General features: G+C 48.3%; 1 protein-coding gene across 7 annotated transcripts in view; it reads right to left on the bottom strand.

Moving 5' to 3' along the window:
* The window catches only part of igf2bp2a (insulin like growth factor 2 mRNA binding protein 2a), a 91,260-nt gene extending 71,120 nt beyond the window's left edge, over window positions 1-20,140 (bottom strand). For 2 of the 7 annotated variants that reach the window (XM_090230503.1, XM_090230504.1), the window contains exons 1-3: window positions 18,999-19,361; window positions 18,588-18,648; window positions 9,367-9,415 (exon numbers count right to left, since the gene is read on the bottom strand). In XM_090230503.1, the coding sequence (XP_090086629.1) occupies window positions 9,367-9,415; window positions 18,588-18,648; window positions 18,999-19,056 (168 nt within the window). In that variant the 5' untranslated portion in view covers window positions 19,057-19,361. Of the gene's footprint in view, window positions 1-9,366; window positions 9,416-18,587; window positions 18,649-18,998; window positions 19,362-19,493 lie in introns of those variants that run through there. The other 5 variants (XM_036975364.2, XM_036975365.2, XM_090230507.1 and 2 more) reach the window with 5 other exon arrangements.
* Window positions 20,141-20,600: the final 460 nt, after the last annotated feature.

The raw sequence follows: 20,600 nt of genomic DNA, 5'->3' as shown, positions 1-20,600 counted from the left end.
ACTTAGGTAGCCTGGGTTTCACTGTGTGTTTGTGGGTGATTGTTCCTGTCTCTGTGTTTGTTGTCACAGGATAGGCTGTATAGGTTTTCACGTTCCGTTTGTTGTTTTGTAGATTTGAGTTATTTCATGTATCGTTCAGTTTTCCATTAAAGAACATGAGTAACCACCACGCTGCTTTTTGGTCCGCTTCTCCTTCTACAGACGAACGTCGTTACATGGTCCGGGTATCCTAGAAGGATATTGACCTTATCCCGCCAGTAAAGGATGCCTGGTCATTCTTTGAAAGTAATTTCCTCACTATCTTAAATAAGCATGCCCCTTTCAAAAAATGTAGAACTAAGAACAGATATAGCCCTTGGTTCACTCCAGACCAGACTGCCCTTGACCAGCACAAAAACATCCTGTGGTGGACTGCACTAGCATCGAATAGTCCCCGCGATATGCAACTTTTCAGGGAAGTCAGGAACCAATACACGCAGTCAGTCAGGAAAGTAAAGGCTAACTTTTTCATTCAGAAATGTGCATCCTGTAGCTCTAACTCTGAAAAGTTTTGGGACACTGTAAAGTCCATGGAGAATAAGAGACCTCCCTGCTGTCAGATCACTGACCATTTCGAATCCCACCATACCTTCTCCGCTGTGCAATCCAGTTTACGAGCTGGTCATAGGTGCACCTCAGCCACTCTCAAGGTACTAAACGAAATCTCAAATGGCATCGATAAAAGACAGTACTGTGCAGCAGTCTTCATCGACCTGGCCAAGGCTTTCGACTGTCAATCACCACATTCTTATCAGCAGACTCAACAGCCTTGGTTTCTCAAATGACTGCCTCGCCTGGTTCACCAACTACTTCTCAGACAGAGTTCAGTGTGTCAAATCGGAGGGCCTGTTGTCCGGACCTCTGGCAGTATCTATGGGGGTGTCACAGGGTTCAATTATTTTCTCAGTATATATCAACGATGTCGCTCTTGCTGCTGGTGATTCCCTGATCTACCTCTATGCAGACGACACCATGGAGAGGAGAAGGTCGTGAGCCATGCGTCCTCCGAAACATGACTCTGCTAAGCCTCACTGCTTCTTGACACACTGCTCGCGTAATCCGGACGCCAGCCGCACCAATGTGTCGGAGGAAACACCGTACAGCTGGTGACCGAAGTCAGCGTGCATGCGGCCCGCCACAAAGAGTCGTTAGATCACGATGGGACAAGGACATCCAGGCCAGCCAGACCATCCCCTAACCCAGACGACACTGGGCCAATTGTATGCCGTCAAATGGGTCTCCCGGCCGCGGCCGGCTGTGAAACAGCCTGTGATCGAACCCGGGTCTATAGTGATGCCTCACCACTGCACCACTCGGGAGCAGTCAAATTTATACACGGAGGGAAAGAGCATAAATTTGCACATCCCATATAATGTGGTAACGAGTCCAAATCCACTTACCTATTGTTTTCTGGAAGATTCACCTATTTTCTTTTGAGGTCCGACATTAATGATGGCCCGCTGGGGTCAGTAAAAACAGTGTAGAGAAAGTGGATCTCGTGAGTTACTGGCCCGATTTCCAGCTCAACATTTACCTGCTCTGTCGCAGTCTACCATTAAAAACCATTGAAGACCACACTTAAATGGCATGCCATTTGTATTTGAGCAATATGATTGGCCATTCAGTGAAGCACCACCACCCGCCAGTCAACTTCTTGAGCAGTACATGAGTACTGAAGCGGCCATCAATCTACTCGCTGAGCTTATTTATTTTAGGAAAAGTGATTTACAAAAGTAAACCTTCTATAGTGAACATACTATCAATATGCTAATTACTGTTGATACTTAGTCTGCTAAAAGAAAGCTACAGAAAGAAAGCTAGCATTCATCTTGGCTAGCCTACTGTACTTGATCTTAAAGGGGCAGCGTCCTATTTTCAAATCTTCTCAAGATGACATACTTTAGAATCAAAGCATGAAAGGAAAAATATATGAAAGTAGGTTACTGCCCCACCCCCCCCCCAAAAAAGAGGTTAAAGCCTCCCAAGTGCATCGCTGTGCTTGAGGTGTCACTACAGACCCGGGTTCGAGTACAGGCTGTGTCACAACTGGCCGTGGCCGGGAGTCCAATAAGTCGGCACACAATTGGCCCAGCGTCACCAGGGTTAGGGGAGGGTTTTTCCGGGGGCGGGGCTTGACTTGGCTCATCACACTCTAGCAACTCCTTGTGGCGGGTCGGACAACTGCAGGCTGACTTCAGTCGTCAGTTCAACGGTGTTTCCTCCGACACATTGGTGTAGCTGGCTTCTGGGTTAAGAGGTCATGCTTCGGATGACGCATGACCTTCGCCTCCACCGAGCCCGTTGGGGAGTTGCAGAGATTTTTATTTTTAATTTAACCTTTATTTAACTAGGCAAGTCAGTTAAGAACAAATTGTTATTTACAATGACGGCCTTGGAATAGTGAGTTAACTGCCTTGTTCAGGGGCAGAACGACAGATTTTTTTACCTTGTTAGCTCAGGGATTCAATCTAGCAACCTTTCGGTTACTAGCCCAACGCTCTAACCACTAGGCTACCTGCCACCTCTACACTCTAACCAATGGCTAGGCTGGCATTCATCATATCCTTCCTGTTTGGCCCTGTCCGGGGGTGTCCTCGGATGGGGCCACAGTGTCTCCTGACCCCTCCTGTCTCAGCCTCCAGTATTTATGCTGCAGTAGTTTATGTGTCGGGGGGCTAGGGTCAGTTTGTTATATCTGGAGTACTTCTCCTGTCCTAATCGGTGTCCTGTGTGAATCTAAGTGTGCGTTCTCTAATTCTCTCCTTCTCTCTTTCTTTCTCTCTCTCGGAGGACCTGAGCCCTAGGACCATGCCCCAGGACTACCTGACATGATGACTCCTTGCTGTCCCCAGTCCACCTGACCGTGCTGCTGCTCCAGTTTCAACTGTTCTGCCTTATTATTATTCGACCATGCTGGTCATTAATGAACATTTGAACATCTTGGCCATAGTCTGTTATAATCTCCACCCGGCACAGGCAGAAGAGGACTGGCCACCCCACATATGCTCTCTCTAATTCTCTCTTTCTTTCTCTCTCTCGGAGGACCTTAGCCCTAGGACCATGCCCCAGGACTACCTGACATGATGACTCCTTGCTGTCCCCAGTCCACCTGACCGTGCTGCTGCTCCAGTTTCAACTGTTCTGCCTTATTATTATTTGACCATGCTGGTCATTTATGAACATTTGAACATCTTGGCCATGTTCTGTTATAATCTCCACCCGGCACAGCCAGAAGAGGACTGGCCACCCCACATAGCCTGGTTCCTCTCTAGGTTTCTTCCTAGGTTTTGGCCTTTCTAGGGAGTATTTCCTAGCCACCGTGCTTCTACACCTGCATCGCTTGCTATTCGGGGTTTTAGGCTGGGTTTCTGTACAGCACTTTGAGATATCAGCTGATGTACGAAGGGCTATATAAATAAATTTGATTTGATTTTGGCTACCTGCCGCCCCTACACTCTAACCGCTAGGCTACCTGCCGCCCCTACACTCTAACCGCTAGGCTACCTGCCGCCCCAACGCTCTAACCACTAGGCTACCTGCCGCCCCTTACACTGTAACCACTAGGCTACCTGCCACCCCCTACACTCCAACCACTAGGCTACCTGCCGTCCCTACACTCTAACCACTAGGCTACCTGCCTCCCCAAAACTCTAACCACTAGGCTACCTGCCTCGCCAACACTGTCCTGGCCCTCACGACACAGGGACACTGTCCTAGCCCTAACCACAACACCACACAGGGACACTGTCCTAGCCCTCACCACACCACCACACAGGGATACTGTCCTAGCCCTCACCACGCCATCACACAGGGACACTGTCCTAGCCCTCACCACACAGAGACACTATCCTAGCCTCACCACACAGGGACACTGTCCTGGCCCTCACGACACAGGGACACTGTCCTAGCCCTAACCACAACACCACACAGGGACACTGTCCTAGCCCTCACCACACCACCACACAGGGATACTGTCCTAGCCCTCACCACGCCACCACACAGGGACACTGTCCTAGCCCTCAACACACAGAGACACTATCCTAGCCTCACCACGCAGGGACACTGTCCAAGCCTTCACTAAAACACCACACAGGGACACTGTCCTAGCCCTCACCACACCAACACACAGGGACACTGTCCTAGCCCTCACCACACCAACACAGGGACACTGTCCTAGCCCTCACCACACCACCACACAGAGACACTGTCCTAGCCTTCACCACACCACCACACAGGGACACTGTCCTAGCCTTCACCACACCACCACACAGAGACACTGTCCTAGCCTTCACCATACCACCACACAGGGACACTGTCCAAGCCTTCACCACAACACCACACAGGGACACTGTCCTAGCCCTCACCACACCAACACACAGAGACACTGTCCTAGCCCTCACCACACCAACACAGGGACACTGTCCTAGCCCTCACCACACCACCACACAGAGACACTGTCCTAGCCTTCACCACACCACCACACAGGGACACTGTCCTAGCCTTCACCACACCACCACACAGAGACACTGTCCTAGCCTTCACCATACCACCACACAGGGACACTGTCCAAGCCTTCACCACAACACCACACAGGGACACTGTCCTAGCCCTCACCACACAGGGACACTGTCCTAGCCCTCACCACACAGGGACACTGTCCAAGCCTTCACTAAAACACCACACAGAGACAGTATCCTAGCCTCACCACACAGGGACACTGTCCAAGCCCTCACCACACCACCACACAGGGACATTGTCCTAGCCCTCACCACACCACCACACAGGGACACTGTCCAAGCCCACACCACGCAGGGACACTGTCCTAGCCCTCACCACACCACCACACAGGGACACTGTCCTAGCCCTCACCACACCACCACACAGGGACACTGGCCCTCGCCTTCACCACACCACCACACAGGGACACTGTCCAAGCCCACACCACGCAGGGACACTGTCCTAGCCCTCACCACACCACCACACAGGGACACTGTCCTAGCCCTCACCACACCACCACACAGGGACACTGGCCCTCGCCTTCACCACACCACCACACAGAGACACTGTCCTAGCCCTCACCACACCACCACACAGGGACACTGTCCCTCGCCTTCACCACACCACCACACAGGGACACTGTCCAAGCCTTCACCACACCACCACACAGGGACACTGTCCAAGCCTTCACCACAACACCACACAGGGACACTGTCCAAGCCCTCACCACAACACCACACAGGGACACTGTCCAAGCCCTAACCACAACACCACACAGGGACACTGTCCTAGCCCTCACCATACCACCACACAGGGACACTGTCCTAGTCCTCACCACACAGGGACACTGTCCTAGCCCTCACCATTACCACCACACAGGGACACTGTCCTAGTCCTCACCACACCACCACACAGGGACACTGTCCTAGCCCTCACCACACCACCACACAGGGACACTGTCCTAGCCCTAACCACAACACCACACAGGGACACTGTCCTAGCCCTCACCACACCACCACACAGGGACACTGTCCTAGCCCTAACCACAACACCACACAGGGACACTGTCCTAGCCCTAACCACACAATGACACAGGGACACTGTCCTAGCCCTCACCACACCACCACACAGGGACACTGTCCTCGCCTTCACCACAACACCACACAGGGACACTGTCCTAGCCCTCACCACACCACCACACAGGGACACTGTCCAAGCCTTCACCACACCACCACACAGGGACACTGTCCAAGCCTTCACCACAACACCACACAGGGACACTGTCCAAGCCCTCACCACAACACCACACAGGGACACTGTCCAAGCCCTCTCCACACCACCACACAGGGACACTGTCCTAGCCCTCACCACACCACCACACAGGGACACTGTCCTAGCCCTCACCACACAGAGACACTATCCTAGCCTCACCAAACAGGGACACTGTCCAAGCCCTCACCACACCACCACACAGGGACACTGTCCTGGCCCTCACGACACAGGGACACTGTCCTAGCCCTAACCACAACACCACACAGGGACACTGTCCTAGCCCTCACCACACCACCACACAGAGACACTGTCCTAGCCCTAACCACAACACCACACAGGGACACTGTCCTAGCCCTCACCACACCATCACACAGGGACACTGTCCTAGCCCTCACCACACCACCACACAGGGACACTGTCCTAGCCCTCACCACAACACCACACAGGGACACTGTCCTAGCCCTCACCACACCACCACACAGGGACACTGTCCTAGCCCTCACCACACCACCACACAGGGACACTGTCCTAGCCCTAACCACAACACCACACAGGGACACTGTCCTAGCCCTCACCACACCACCACACAGGGACACTGTCCTAGCCCTAACCACAACACCACACAGGGACACTGTCCTAGCCCTCACCACCACACAGGGACACTGTCCTAGCCCTCACCACACCACCACACAGGGACACTGTCCTAGCCCTAACCACAACACCACACAGGGACACTGTCCTAGCCCTCACCACACCACCACACAGGGACACTGTCCAAGCCTTCACCACAACACCACACAGGGACACTGTCCTAGCCCTCACCACACAGGGACACTGTCCTAGCCCTCACCAACACAGGGACACTGTCCAAGCCTTCACTAAAACACCACACAGAGACAGTATCCTAGCCTCACCACACAGGGACACTGTCCTAGCCCTAACCACAACACCACACAGGGACACTGTCCTAGCCCTCACCACACCACCACACAGGGACACTGTCCTAGCCCTCACCACACCACCACACAGGGACACTGTCCTAGCCCTAACCACAACACCACACAGGGACACTGTCCTAGCCCTCACCACACCACCACACAGGGACACTGTCCAAGCCTTCACCACAACACCACACAGGGACACTGTCCTAGCCCTCACCACACAGGGACACTGTCCTAGCCCTCACCACACAGGGACACTGTCCAAGCCTTCACTAAAACACCACACAGAGACAGTATCCTAGCCTCACCACACAGGGACACTGTCCAAGCCCTCACCACACCACCACACAGGGACACTGTCCAAGCCCACACCACGCAGGGACACTGTTCTAGCCCTCACCACACCACCACACAGGGACACTGTCCTAGCCCTCACCACACCACCACACAGGGACACTGTCCCTCGCCTTCACCACACCACCACACAGAGACACTGTCCTAGCCCTCACCACACCACCACACAGGGACACTGTCCAAGCCCTCACCACAACACCACACAGGGACACTGTCCTAGCCCTCACCACACCACCACACAGGGACACTGTCCTAGCCCTCACCACACCACCACACAGGGACACTGTCCAAGCCCACACCACGCAGGGACACTGTTCTAGCCCTCACCACACCACCACACAGGGACACTGTCCTAGCCCTCACCACACCACCACACAGGGACACTGTCCCTCGCCTTCACCACACCACCACACAGAGACACTGTCCTAGCCCTCACCACACCACCACACAGGGACACTGTCCCTCGCCTTCACCACACCACCACACAGAGACACTGTCCTAGCCCTCACCACACCACCACACAGGGACACTGTCCCTCGCCTTCACCACACCAGCACACAGAGACACTGTCCTAGCCCTCACCACACCACCACACAGGGACACTGTCCCTCGCCTTCACCACACCACCACACAGGGACACTGTCCAAGCCTTCACCACACCACCACACAGGGACACTGTCCAAGCCTTCACCACAACACCACACAGGGACACTGTCCAAGCCCTCACCACAACACCACACAGGGACACTGTCCAAGCCCTCTCCACACCACCACACAGGGACACTGTCCTAGCCCTCACCACACCACCACACAGGGACACTGTCCTAGCCCTCACCACACAGAGACACTATCCTAGCCTCACCAAACAGGGACACTGTCCAAGCCCTCACCACCACACAGGGACACTGTCCTGGCCCTCACGACACAGGGACACTGTCCTAGCCCTAACCACAACACCACACAGGGACACTGTCCTAGTCCTCACCACACAGGGACATTGTCCTAGCCCTCACCATTACCACCACACAGGGACACTGTCCTAGTCCTCACCACACCACCACACAGGGACACTGTCCTAGCCCTCACCACACCACCACACAGGGACACTGTCCAAGCCCTAACCACAACACCACACAGGGACACTGTCCTAGCCCTCACCACACCACCACACAGGGACACTGTCCTAGCCCTAACCACAACACCACACAGGGACACTGTCCTAGCCCTCACCACACCATCACACAGGGACACTGTCCTAGCCCTCACCACACCACCACACAGGGACACTGTCCTAGCCCTCACCACAACACCACACAGGGACACTGTCCTAGCCCTCACCACACCACCACACAGGGACACTGTCCTAGCCCTCACCACACCACCACACAGGGACACTGTCCTAGCCCTAACCACAACACCACACAGGGACACTGTCCTAGCCCTCACCACACCACCACACAGGGACACTGTCCTAGCCCTAACCACAACACCACACAGGGACACTGTCCTAGCCCTCACCACACCACCACACAGGGACACTGTCCTAGCCCTCACCACACCACCACACAGGGACACTGTCCTAGCCCTAACCACAACACCACACAGGGACACTGTCCTTGCCCTCACCACACCACCACACAGGGACACTGTCCTAGCCCTCACCACACCACCACACAGGGACACTGTTCTAGCCCTCACCACACCACCACACAGGGACACTGTCCTAGCCCTCACCACAACACCACACAGGGACACTGTCCTAGCCCTCACCACACCACCACACAGGGACACTGTCCTAGCCCTCACCACACCACCACACAGGGACACTGTCCTAGCCCTTACCACACCACCACACAGGGACACTGTCCAAGCCCTCACCACACTTTGTTTTAATCACACACAGAGGACACGCTAAACAGGGATCCCACAAAACTAACATCTTTCACAGCCGCTCTGTGCCAGCACAGCTGAATCTCTCATGGCCAGCCGCTCTGGGCCAGCACAGCTGAAACTCTCATGGCCAGCCGCTCTGGGCCAGCACAGCTGAAACTCTCATGGCCAGCCGCTCTGGGCCAGCACAGCTGAAACAAAATACTAACTAACGAGGCGACAGGTCCTACACATCCTGGCCAATGAGGATGATTACAATCAGGGCAAGCCACACCTAAACAGAACTAACCTCAAACTTGAAATCCAAAATGAAATCGAGCAAACCCCCAAAGACTATAACACCAGGCACAGACTGACTGACTGACTGACTCACCTCCCACTGTAGATGAGGGGGAATGTTCCTGATCTGGATCTTGCGACTCCTGCAGAGATTACAGAGGTGGAGGGGAAGGATAAAAATGAGTTAATAGCTGAACCACAGGGTCAATCAGGAGAGAAGGGTTAACAGCTCAACCACAGGGTCAATCAGGAGAGAAGGTGTTAACAGCTGAACCACAGGGTCAATCAGGAGAGAAGGGTTAACAGCTCAACCACAGGGTCAATCAGGAGAGAAGGTGTTAACAGCTGAACCACAGGGTCAATCAGGAGAGAAGGGTTAACAGCTGAACCACAGGGTCAATCAGGAGAGAAGGGTTAACAGCTGAACCACAGTGTCAATCAGGAGAGAAGGTGTTAACAGCTGAACCACAGGGTCAATCAGGAGAGAAGGGTTAACAGCTGAACCACAGGGTCAATCAGGAGAGAAGGGGTTAACAGCTGAACCACAGGGTCAATCAGGAGAGAAGGTGTTAACAGCTGAACCACAGGGTCAATCAGGAGAGAAGGTGTTAACAGCTGAACCACAGGGTCAATCAGGAGAGAAGGGTTAACAGCTGAACCACAGGGTCAATCAGGAGAGAAGGTGTTAACAGCTGAACCACAGGGTCAATCAGGAGAGAAAGTGTTAACAGCTGAACCACAGGGTCAATCAGGAGAGAAGGTGTTAACAGCTGAACCACAACCTCTGTCCCTACACCAAGGGACCATTTCTGTGGTCTGGGAAAAATGTAAGAAATTTGTATTTTTCCTTTAATTCAAATGTGCACTACTGTTTGGTAGTGATGCCACTGACCAGCGAACAATGGGTGAATTAACCTTTATTCCTGGAAATGTAAATTAGTGAAGTGTTCAGCAAGATTACATGTCTACCTTAATCGTTATTTAAGATACTTTCATAACAACTGCTAGCTAGCTAGCATTAGAGGAGGTAGGTAGCCTGTTAAAGCGGTGAGGTATTAACCAAACGGTTACTTGTTTGAATCCCCGAGCTGGCAAGGTGGACTAATGTTCCGTTCTGCCCTTGAGCAAAGCAGTTAACCCCCACCTCCCTGGGTGCTGATGATTCAGAAAGATTTGGTTAAATGCAGAAAACATATTTCGGTTGAATGCATTCAGTTGTTAGGGAAAGGGGATACCAAGTCAGTTGCACGTTAGCAGCATTAGCTAGCTATATCAAATTTAGCTAGCAGGCTCAGCTAAATAAAAATCCCCCTAGATACTTTACTACAGTATATCTCCTAGCCATGTCATTAGATTTGTAATTGAAAGAGGACAAGGTTGTCTCTATTCTTATTGGTTCTTATTGGTTCTTATTGCATTGGTTCTTATTGGTTCTTATTGCATCCACACAACAAAGTGTGGAAAAGGTCAAGGGGTCTAAACACTTTCCGAATGCACTGGAGAGTGATGTACTCAGTGAATTCTACCTGGATGGATGGAGAGTGATGTACTCAGTGGATTCTACCTGGATGGATGGAGAGTGATGTACTCAGTGAATTCTACCTGGGTGGATGGAGAGTGATGTACTCAGTGAATTCTACCTGGATGGATGGAGAGTGATGTACTCAGTGAATTCTACCTGGATGGATGGAGAGTGATGTACTCAGTGAATTCTACCTGGATGGATGGAGAGTGATGTACTCAGTGAATTCTACCTGGGTGGATGGAGAGTGATGTACTCAGTGAATTCTACCTGGGTGGATGGAGAGTGATGTACTCAGTGAATTCTACCTGGGTGGATGGAGAGTGATGTACTCAGTGAATTCTACCTGGGTGGATGGACAGTGATGTACTCAGTGAATTCTACCTGGATGGCTGGAGAGTGATGCACTCAGTGAATTCTACCTGGATGGGTGGATGGCTGGAGAGTGATGTACTCAGTGAATTCTACCTGGATGGCTGGAGAGTGATGCACTCAGTGAATTCTACCTGGATGGATGGATGGCTGGAGAGTGATGCACTCAATGAATTCTACCTGGATGGATGGATGGCTGGAGAGTGATGCACTCAGTGAATTCTACCTGGATGGGTGTATGGCTGGAGAGTGATGTACTCAGTGAATTCTACCTGGATGGATGGATGGCTGGAGAGTGATGCACTCAGTGAATTCTACCTGGATGGATGGCTGGAGAGTGATGTACTCAGTGAATTCTACCTGGATGGATGGATGGCTGGAGAGTGATGTACTCAATGAATTCTACCTGGATGTCTGGAGAGTGATGCACTCAGTGAATTCTACCTGGATGGATGGATGGCTGGAGAGTGATGTTTCAGTGTATACTACATGGATGGATGGAGGGATGGAGGGATGGATGGATGGATGGAGAGTGATGTACTCATTGTATTCTTCCTGGATGGATGGCTGGAGAGTGATGTACTCAGTGAATTCTACCTGGATGGATGGATGGCTGGAGAGTGATGCACTCAGTGTATTCTACCTGGATTGAGGGATGGCTGGAGAGTGATGTTTCAGTGTATACTACATGGATGGATGGAGGGATGGAGGGATGGATGGATGGATGGAGGGATGGATGGATGGATGGAGGGATGGATGGATGGATGGAGGGATGGATGGTGATGCACTCATTGTATTCTACCTGGATGGATGGCTGGAGAGTGATGTACTCAGTGAATTCTACCTGGATGGAGGATGGACACAGGACTGCTGCTCAGACTGACAGTAACTACCAAAAACAGCAACACAACAGTAACTACCAAAAACAGCAACACAACAGTAACTACCAAAACAGTAACACAACAGTAACTACCAAAAACAGCAACACAACAGTAACTACCAAAAACAGCAACACAACAGTAACTACCAAAAACAGCAACACAACAGTAACTACCAACACAGCAACACAACAGTAACTACCAAAACAGCAACACAACAGTAACTACCAAAAACAGCAACACAACAGTAACTACCAAAAACAGCAACACAACAGTAACTACCAAAAACAGCAACACAACAGTAACTACCAAAAACAGCAACACAACAGTAACTACCAAAAACAGCAACACAACAGTAACTACCAAAAACAGCAACACAACAGTAACTACCAAAAACAGCAACACAACAGTAACTACCAAAAACAGCAACACAACAGTAACTACCAAAACAGCAACACAACAGTAACTACCAAAAACAGCAACACAACAGTAACTACCAAAAACAGCAACACAACAGTAACTACCAAAAACAGCAACACAACAGTAACTACCAAATACAGCAACACAACAGTAACTACCAAATACAGCAACACAACAGTAACTACCAAATACAGCAACACAACAGTAACTACCAAATACAGCAACACAACAGTAACTACCAAAAACAGCAACACAACAGTAACTACCAAAAACAGCAACACAACAGTAACTACCAAAAACAGCAACACAACAGTAACTACCAAAAACAGCAACACAACAGTAACTACCAACACAGCAACACAACAGTAACTACCAAAAACAGCAACACAACAGTAACTACCAAAAACAGCAACACAACAGTAACTACCAAAACAGCAACACAATGAGGATTTGGTGTGACAACAGAGCGCTAAAGGTGCTGGGAAACAATCTCACACTTATTATGAATTCATTTCTGCCGGTTAAATAACTTTGCCCAGAAAAACACGACACACATAACTACTAACTGACTTGGTCTACGTGAGATGGAACCAATGGGGCAACAACCATGTAGCTCACGGGAGAGAGGATGGAATCATGTGAAATAACAAGTCTCTCTCTGACGCCCCATCATTCCCGTAGTGAAAAAGCCAATTCCACAAGACCGACTCACATCTGTGGCTCCCTGTTGTCAGCTAGGAATCAGTGTCAGAGTCAAGGCTCTGTGAGAGGATCCCACAGCAAAACCTTTAAAATGTTTTTTTTTAAATGCTACCAAATATAATTTACAGAAACTTGTTACAAATGACGGAGTCACCCATGATTCACCAAACAATATTTAGAAAGAGGAAGCAAAGTACTTTAAGCAAATGTTTTCATTTCAGTCTCCTCAATTTCCACTAACTGAAGGTAACTGCCAGAATTAGTTTATATTAATAATGTAACATTAACAGCCATACAGAAAGACTCATGTGAAGGTGAATTACAGAGAAGGAACTTCTTGATGCAATTAAAGCCTTTAAGTCTGGGAAAACTCCAGGGCTGGATGGCATACCAGTTGAGGTTTACCAAACTCCAGGGCTGGATGGCATACCAGTTGAGGTTTACCAAATTCCAGGGCTGGATGGCATACCAGTGGAGGTTTACCAAACTCCAGGGCTGGATGGTATACCAGTGGAGGTTTACCAAACTCCAGGGCTGGATGGTATACCAGGGGAGGTTTACCAAACTCCAGGGCTGGATGGCATACCAGTAGAGGTTTACCAAACTCCAGGGCTGGATGGTATACCAGTAGAGGTTTACCAAACTCCAGGGCTGGATGGTATACCAGTAGAGGTTTACCAAACTCCAGGGCTGGATGGCATACCAGTAGAGGTTTACCAAACTCCAGGGCTGGATGGCATACCAGTGGAGGAATATCAGACCTTTTCGATGTACTCAGAGGACCATTATTAGCATGTTTTAAGCACTCCTACATAAATGGTTGACAATCAGATACTCAGCAAGAAGGTCTGATTTCACCATTACTGAAACCGGATCCAGGTGGTAAATATAACAGGGCTGTCCAAGACTAAAACAAATCTTGGTCGACCAAGAGTTTTCTGTTCTTTTGACCAATCGATTGGTTGACATTTTTAAACATGTATTTTTCCATATATTGACACATCCTACGTGTTTTAATGAAATCAACTATATTCACTGAGCTTGTCTGATTCTTTACGCACATGGTTTCAATCGAGGTAAAAGCATTTTGTTGAAAGCATACGTGGTTTAGTTTGTTTTGATAAGTACATTCATCCGCTGGGAAGTTCTTCCAGTAGTGACCCATTAGTAGAGTCTCACGGGTATTCATGTCCGTCTTAACGGTTAAATAAATGTATGTCTTATTTTACTGTCAGGTGGGTGTACCTTTATTTACAATTGGGGAAATGGAAAATGTAATGAAAATATCAATACAATTTTCATTTTAACCAGAAATCTAATCAGAACAGAGTATCATTTTGAACTGATATGCACCCAGGACACTTCAACTGTAAATTACCTCAATAAGAAACAATATTGTTGCTTTGATCACATCAGAAGATATCCTCCTCGCAATCTCCAAAATACAACAGCCACAATACAACTTTGTTTGGACGTTCGTAAAGGACTATTCGCCGAAACTGAAGAGACACAGCTAGCTAACAACCTCCCTTTGCAAGTGGGAAAAAAACAGTGGACAGAGACTTGCTAGCTACATTAGCTAGCTAGCTGGGATTTTCCACAAGGAATCTGCCTCCTGAAAAAAAGCTTCTCCCAAGCAGGTGTGACACCTACTCCCATTGCCTGCTGCACTGCTGCTTTGATTCCACCTGTCGATCTGTTCATCGTCTGTCCTGCCTATCTCCCCCTGTCTGGTACCCCTGCCACACTCCCCCCTCTCTCCCGAGCGTCGCTCGCCTCCAGCACACACACACCGCAGACTTTGGACTGATCAGAAATGTAAGTAGGCTAATTAACTTGTGATGCTTACCCAACTAGCAATGAGGAATCAGCCCAGAAGCTGCTCTCTTCCGGGGGGGCGGAACTGATTGAATCGGCCCGGAATCGGGTGTCGGACTCGGCCCGGAATCAAAATGAATGACTGCCCAGAGTCGGCCCAAGTACTGTACATCGGGTCGTTTCCGTCTACCGGAATTCAGCCGACGTTGCCGGCATCTTTCCAGCATCCCCCCAGAAGCGGCCCGATGCAAATTTAAATAAATGTGTACAGAATTATCCGATTTAGCCATTTTAAATATTACTACTATACATTTTATACGTACAAATTATAACCATCCACAAAAAAAAACATTTTGTATCAGAAGAAACACCATACACCTGGTGACCGCCACAGGAGTCACGAAAGCGCATGGCATGTGGTGTGGTGAAATAAACTAACAATCCTTTCTTGACAACAAGCAGGGATTGAAATGGCATGTGGTGTGGTGAAATAAACTAACAATCCTTTCTTGACAACAAGCAGGGATTGAAATGGCATGTGGTGTGGTGAAATAAACTAACAATCCTTTCTTGACAACAAGCAGGGATTGAAATGGCATGTGGTGTGGTGAAATAAACTTGATAATCCCAGAAGTTTCACTACAAATCCACCATAATTACTGTCATAACAGTCCTGAAAATACATACAGAAATATACAAATGTTTTCCTATTTTACCAAATCAAAGTTGAAAATCAGACGCTCACTTTTCTCTAACGTTTTGATCAAGTCTGAATGAAAGTAGTGAGATGTGAATACATGTGCAGACAGTCTGGCGTTCCATACCATGTGCTTATTCCAGCGAGTGGCATAGAAGAGAACATAGGCAGCATTGATGCGTCCATGACACAGGCCTGCAAATCATATAGAGACAGTCCTCTAAGCACTGGTGCAAAAGGAAGGTTTTTGAAAGGGCTACACAAGATAGATATATATATGTATATACACACACACACACACACAGTCCCAGTCAAAAGTTTGGACACACCTACTCATTCAAGGGTTTTTCTTTATTTTTACTATTTTCTACATTGTAGAATAACCATGAAATAACACATAATGGAATCATGTAGTAAACCAAAAAAGTGTTAAACAAATCAAAATATACTTATATATAAGGAACATATTTGACAAAGAAGGAGAGTGATGGAGTGCTGCATCAGATCACCTGTCCTCCACAATCACCCGACCTCAACCCAATTGAGATGGTTTGGGATGAGTTGGACTGCAGAGTTACTACTTTTTTAGTTACTACATGATTCCATATGTGTCATTTCATAGTTGACATCTTCACTATTATTCTATAATGTAGAAAATAGTACAAATAAAGAAAATCCCTTGAATGAGTAGGTGTGTCCAAACTTTTGACCTCAGATCCTCAAAAAGTTATACAGCTGTACTATCAAGAGCATCACTGTCTGGTACGACAACTGCTCGGCCTCCGACCGCAAGGCTCTACAGAGGGTAGTGCGTACGGCCCAGTACATCACCGGGGCCAAGCTTCCTGTCATCCAGGACCTCTATACCAAGCGGTGTCAGAGGAAGGCCCTAAAAATTGGCAAAGACTCCAGCCACCCTAGTCATAGACTGTTCTCTCTGCTACCGCACGGCAAGCGGTACCGGAGCACCAAGTCTAGGTCAAAATGGCTTCTAAACAGCTTCTACCCCCAAGCCATAAGACTCTGACATGAACAGCTAATCAAAGGGCTACCCAGACCCCTCTGCTGCTACTCTCTGTTTATAATCTATGCATAATCACCTTAACTCTACCTACATGTACATATTACCTCAATTACCTCGACTAACCGGTGCCCCCGCACATTGACTCTGTACCGGTACCTCCTGTATATAGTCTCCACATTGACTCTGTACCGGTACCCCCTGTATATAGCCTCCACATTGACTCTGTACCGGTACCCCCTGTATATAGCCTCCACATTGACTCTGTACCGGTACCCCCTGTATATAGCCTCCACATTGGCTCTGTACCGGTACCCCCCTGTATATAGCCTCCACATTGACTCTGTACCGGTACCCCCTGTATATACCCTCCACATTGACTCTGTACCGTAACACCCTGTATATTGCCTCCACATTGACTCTGAACCGTAACACCCTGTATATAGCCTCCACATTGGCTCTGTACCGGTACCCCCTGTATATAGCCTCCACATTGACTCTGTACCGTAACACCCTGTATATAGCCTCCACATTGACTCTGTACCGGTACCCCCTGTATATAGCCTCCACATTGAATCTGTACCGGTACCCCCTGTATATAGCCTCCACACTGACTCTGTACCGGTACCCCTTGTATATAGCCTCCACATTGACTCTGTACCGTAATACCCTGTATTTAGCCTCCACATTGACTCTGTACCGGTACCCCCTGTATATAGCCTCCACATTGACTCTGTACCGGTACCCCCTGTATATAGCCTCCACATTGGCTCTGTACCGGTACCCCCTGTATATAGCCTCCACATTGACTCTGTACTGGTACCCCCTGTAAATAGCCTCCACATTGACTCTGTACTGGTACTCCCTGTATATAGCCTCCACATTGACTCTGTACCAGTACCCCCTGTATATAGCCTCCACATTGGCTCTGTACCGGTACCCCCTGTATACAGCCTCGCTATTGTTATTTTACTGCTGCTCTTTAATTATTCTTTACTTTTTTTTATTTTTAACCTGCTCCCAAAAAGGTCCGTGCACGGCCCTGCCTTGACCCTGGCCATGTCAGAGGGGTATTCTGCATGCAGGAGAGGCTACCAGCATCGGTGAGAGGGGGAGGAGGGGGAGGAAACACATAAAGCAGAGGTCACTTCCCAAACAAGGGGTTTGAATATTTACCTTAATGTCAAACAATGCCGTCTTTTGGAAATCCCTGAGGTGGTGCATGAGGAAGGGAATTGTTGCTTCAAACGTGATTAATCAATCAGTGATTCTGAGCCAATGAATCAATCCCGTGTTTCTGAACCAATGAATCAATCAGTGTTCCTGAGCCAATAAATCAAAACCAACTACAAAAAAACAGCACACAAAATGAACTACAAAGTGTTGACAAATGTATGCATATGTGTTTATCATCTAGTATTTGTATGGGCCACCTAAAACCAGGAGTAGGCTCTGAACATGGATTACATAATTCACTGAGGCCATTGAAACAGGAAGTGCTACACTTCACCCATTTTATATATAATAAATGTATAAAGTTTTATTCCATTGCATTTACATCGAAAATGTTATATTTAAAACAACTTCTGGACTGATACAAATACTTAGATCATATTTGCATTACAAACAACACAAAGCAAAAAAAACAACATGTCACACCGTTGCACAGCTATGCTACAGCTATGCTACAGGTTTGAGGACAGTTGTCCCAGAGTCGTCCTGGTTAGGGTTTGGCCTGTGTAGGCGTCATTGTAAATAAGAATTTGTTCTGAACTGACTTGTTAAATAAAGTTTCAATACAAATAAAAAATAAAACAGACAGGGACAACAGACAGATAAGACCAGGTGATCAGATATAAAGAAACATTAAGAAAGAAATAATTACCGTAGCTTTTTGGGAACAGAGTAGTCTACCTCAAGCACCTTCCCATGTAATTCAACTTTACCTGTAAGGATGAGACGAATATGGCATTGTTAACAATGTAATATTGCATATGGCTACTGTAGCATGTTGCCATTGACAAGACTGATAATGTAGGCAATAAGGATCTGCTTTTCTTTGTAAAGAATGTAAGATTAGAGGTGAGCCTGAGAGAGAGAGGAATGCCTTGCTCTCCTATGTGTTCTTTACGTCCATAAATCGGTTGTGTTTCTGTGTAGAACTACTAAACTCCGACATGTTTCCCTCTTCTAGCAGCGTTGTTTTAGTGGCCTGGCGCAGCTCAGAATAAGCCTCTCACCTCGTCCCCCCAGCTACCTGTTTATTCGCTCTTATCTCCGGACCCCCATCACCTACCTTTAAGACACCTCGTAAAAACATACCCAGGCATCATAGGAACATGGCTTTGACACATTCTCTACGGTTACTTTGGTCGGTTCTTTTCAATAAAATCAAGAAAAATATACTGAAAAATAATGATGCCTTCCCGAACATCAGAGCATCCCGTACATTCCAATGGTTGATTACAAAGTAGCACCCCTCTGTAATTTACAAAATATAACTATTATGCGATAATTACGTTACAATGAGTCCTGTTTTAGTTACGCATACAGGGATGACATTGGTGAGTGTATATGATCTGTAATTTGCGATATATTTGTTTGACCATGACGGAGTGAGTGTGAGTCAACTCTGGCACTGATGTAACAGCGCGTATCCAATACAGTCCCGAGCCAAAAACGGGTTAGGTAATAATAATAATTGATCCTTTATTTTCCCACTAATTGTTTTGAGCGTTTCAGCCCAGTCGCGGAGACATTCCTGCATCCGCCCCTGCAGATAGACACTTACCAGAGAGTGTCTCAATAGCTTTTATGGCCCAGTTTTGGTCGGGGAAGTCCACAAAAGCATAGCCGGATTTGAGCAGAACCTGCTCGGCCCCAGGAAGCTTCTTCTCGCCAAAGAGCTCCTTCAAATCCTCGACAGTGACCAAAGGACTCAAATTCCCCACATATAGTTTGTTCATGATCTTAAGGCAAATCTTTGATATGGAATCAAATCACAAGGAAATTAAATTCAACTGTAAAGTATTTTTTTAAATAAGAAAATACAAAATAAAATAGAAAAATCTGGCAGAAAAAAGCAATCACCCCCCCAGATGCAGTCGACCCCCAGCTCGAAATGTGCTCTGGACAAACTCTTTTTACTGGGATTGAAAAGTGTCGTTACGACGCCACTCTAGAGCCAACAAGCGCCGCCTCTAAATAAAATCTGACTGAAATATAAAAACAATTGTTTGGAGATGTTTGTTAGACCGGAGCATCAGCGCTTCCACATCATGGCCAGCAGGCAGGTATAAAGGTGGCATCAGGACCATGTGGAAGGTTAACTATGGGGTTGGATCAGTAGCGCCTGGAGGGGCTGTAAACCCCTCCACTGCTACGCCTGGGCTATAGTGAAACGTGGCAGGTACGGTAGGCTACTAAAACAATCAGTCCTGGATTAATAACATGCGTCACATTATGACACTGACTCCCATGAGAGGAGCAGAGGGAAATAAAAGGTCAATTACTTCAATCACAAACATATGGGTTTGACTGCTAAACGTGTCCTCCAAAAAGTATTCCTCTGATGGACGTTGTCTGGAGATGGCTGGCATTAATGTTCACACCTGGCCGGATGTTGGATAATCTGGACCATTCAATACATAAATGAATAACCCCTGGTTAGACCTGGTTAGACCGGCTCTATTGATGAAGGCACAGGAGAAGGGATGGAGCTGCTTGCCCCTAGCCCTTACTGACGTCTCGCAGGCCAGTCACGGGCGACTCTCCTTTACAGAGGAACACGCCCACACGCATGGTAAAGTACTGACATATTTATGGTAGTAGTTGAGAGGTCCAGGTGGATTATGTAGACTGGCTAGGCCCAAACACTGCTCTGTGTAGGCCTATAGTT

Source organism: Oncorhynchus mykiss, chromosome 3, assembly GCF_057628025.1.
Source record: "Oncorhynchus mykiss isolate SJ-2025 chromosome 3, ASM5762802v1, whole genome shotgun sequence".
NCBI lineage: Eukaryota > Metazoa > Chordata > Actinopteri > Salmoniformes > Salmonidae > Oncorhynchus > Oncorhynchus mykiss.
Note: the sequence above shows the minus strand (reverse complement) of the source record. Positions and strands in the feature narration are given on the sequence as shown.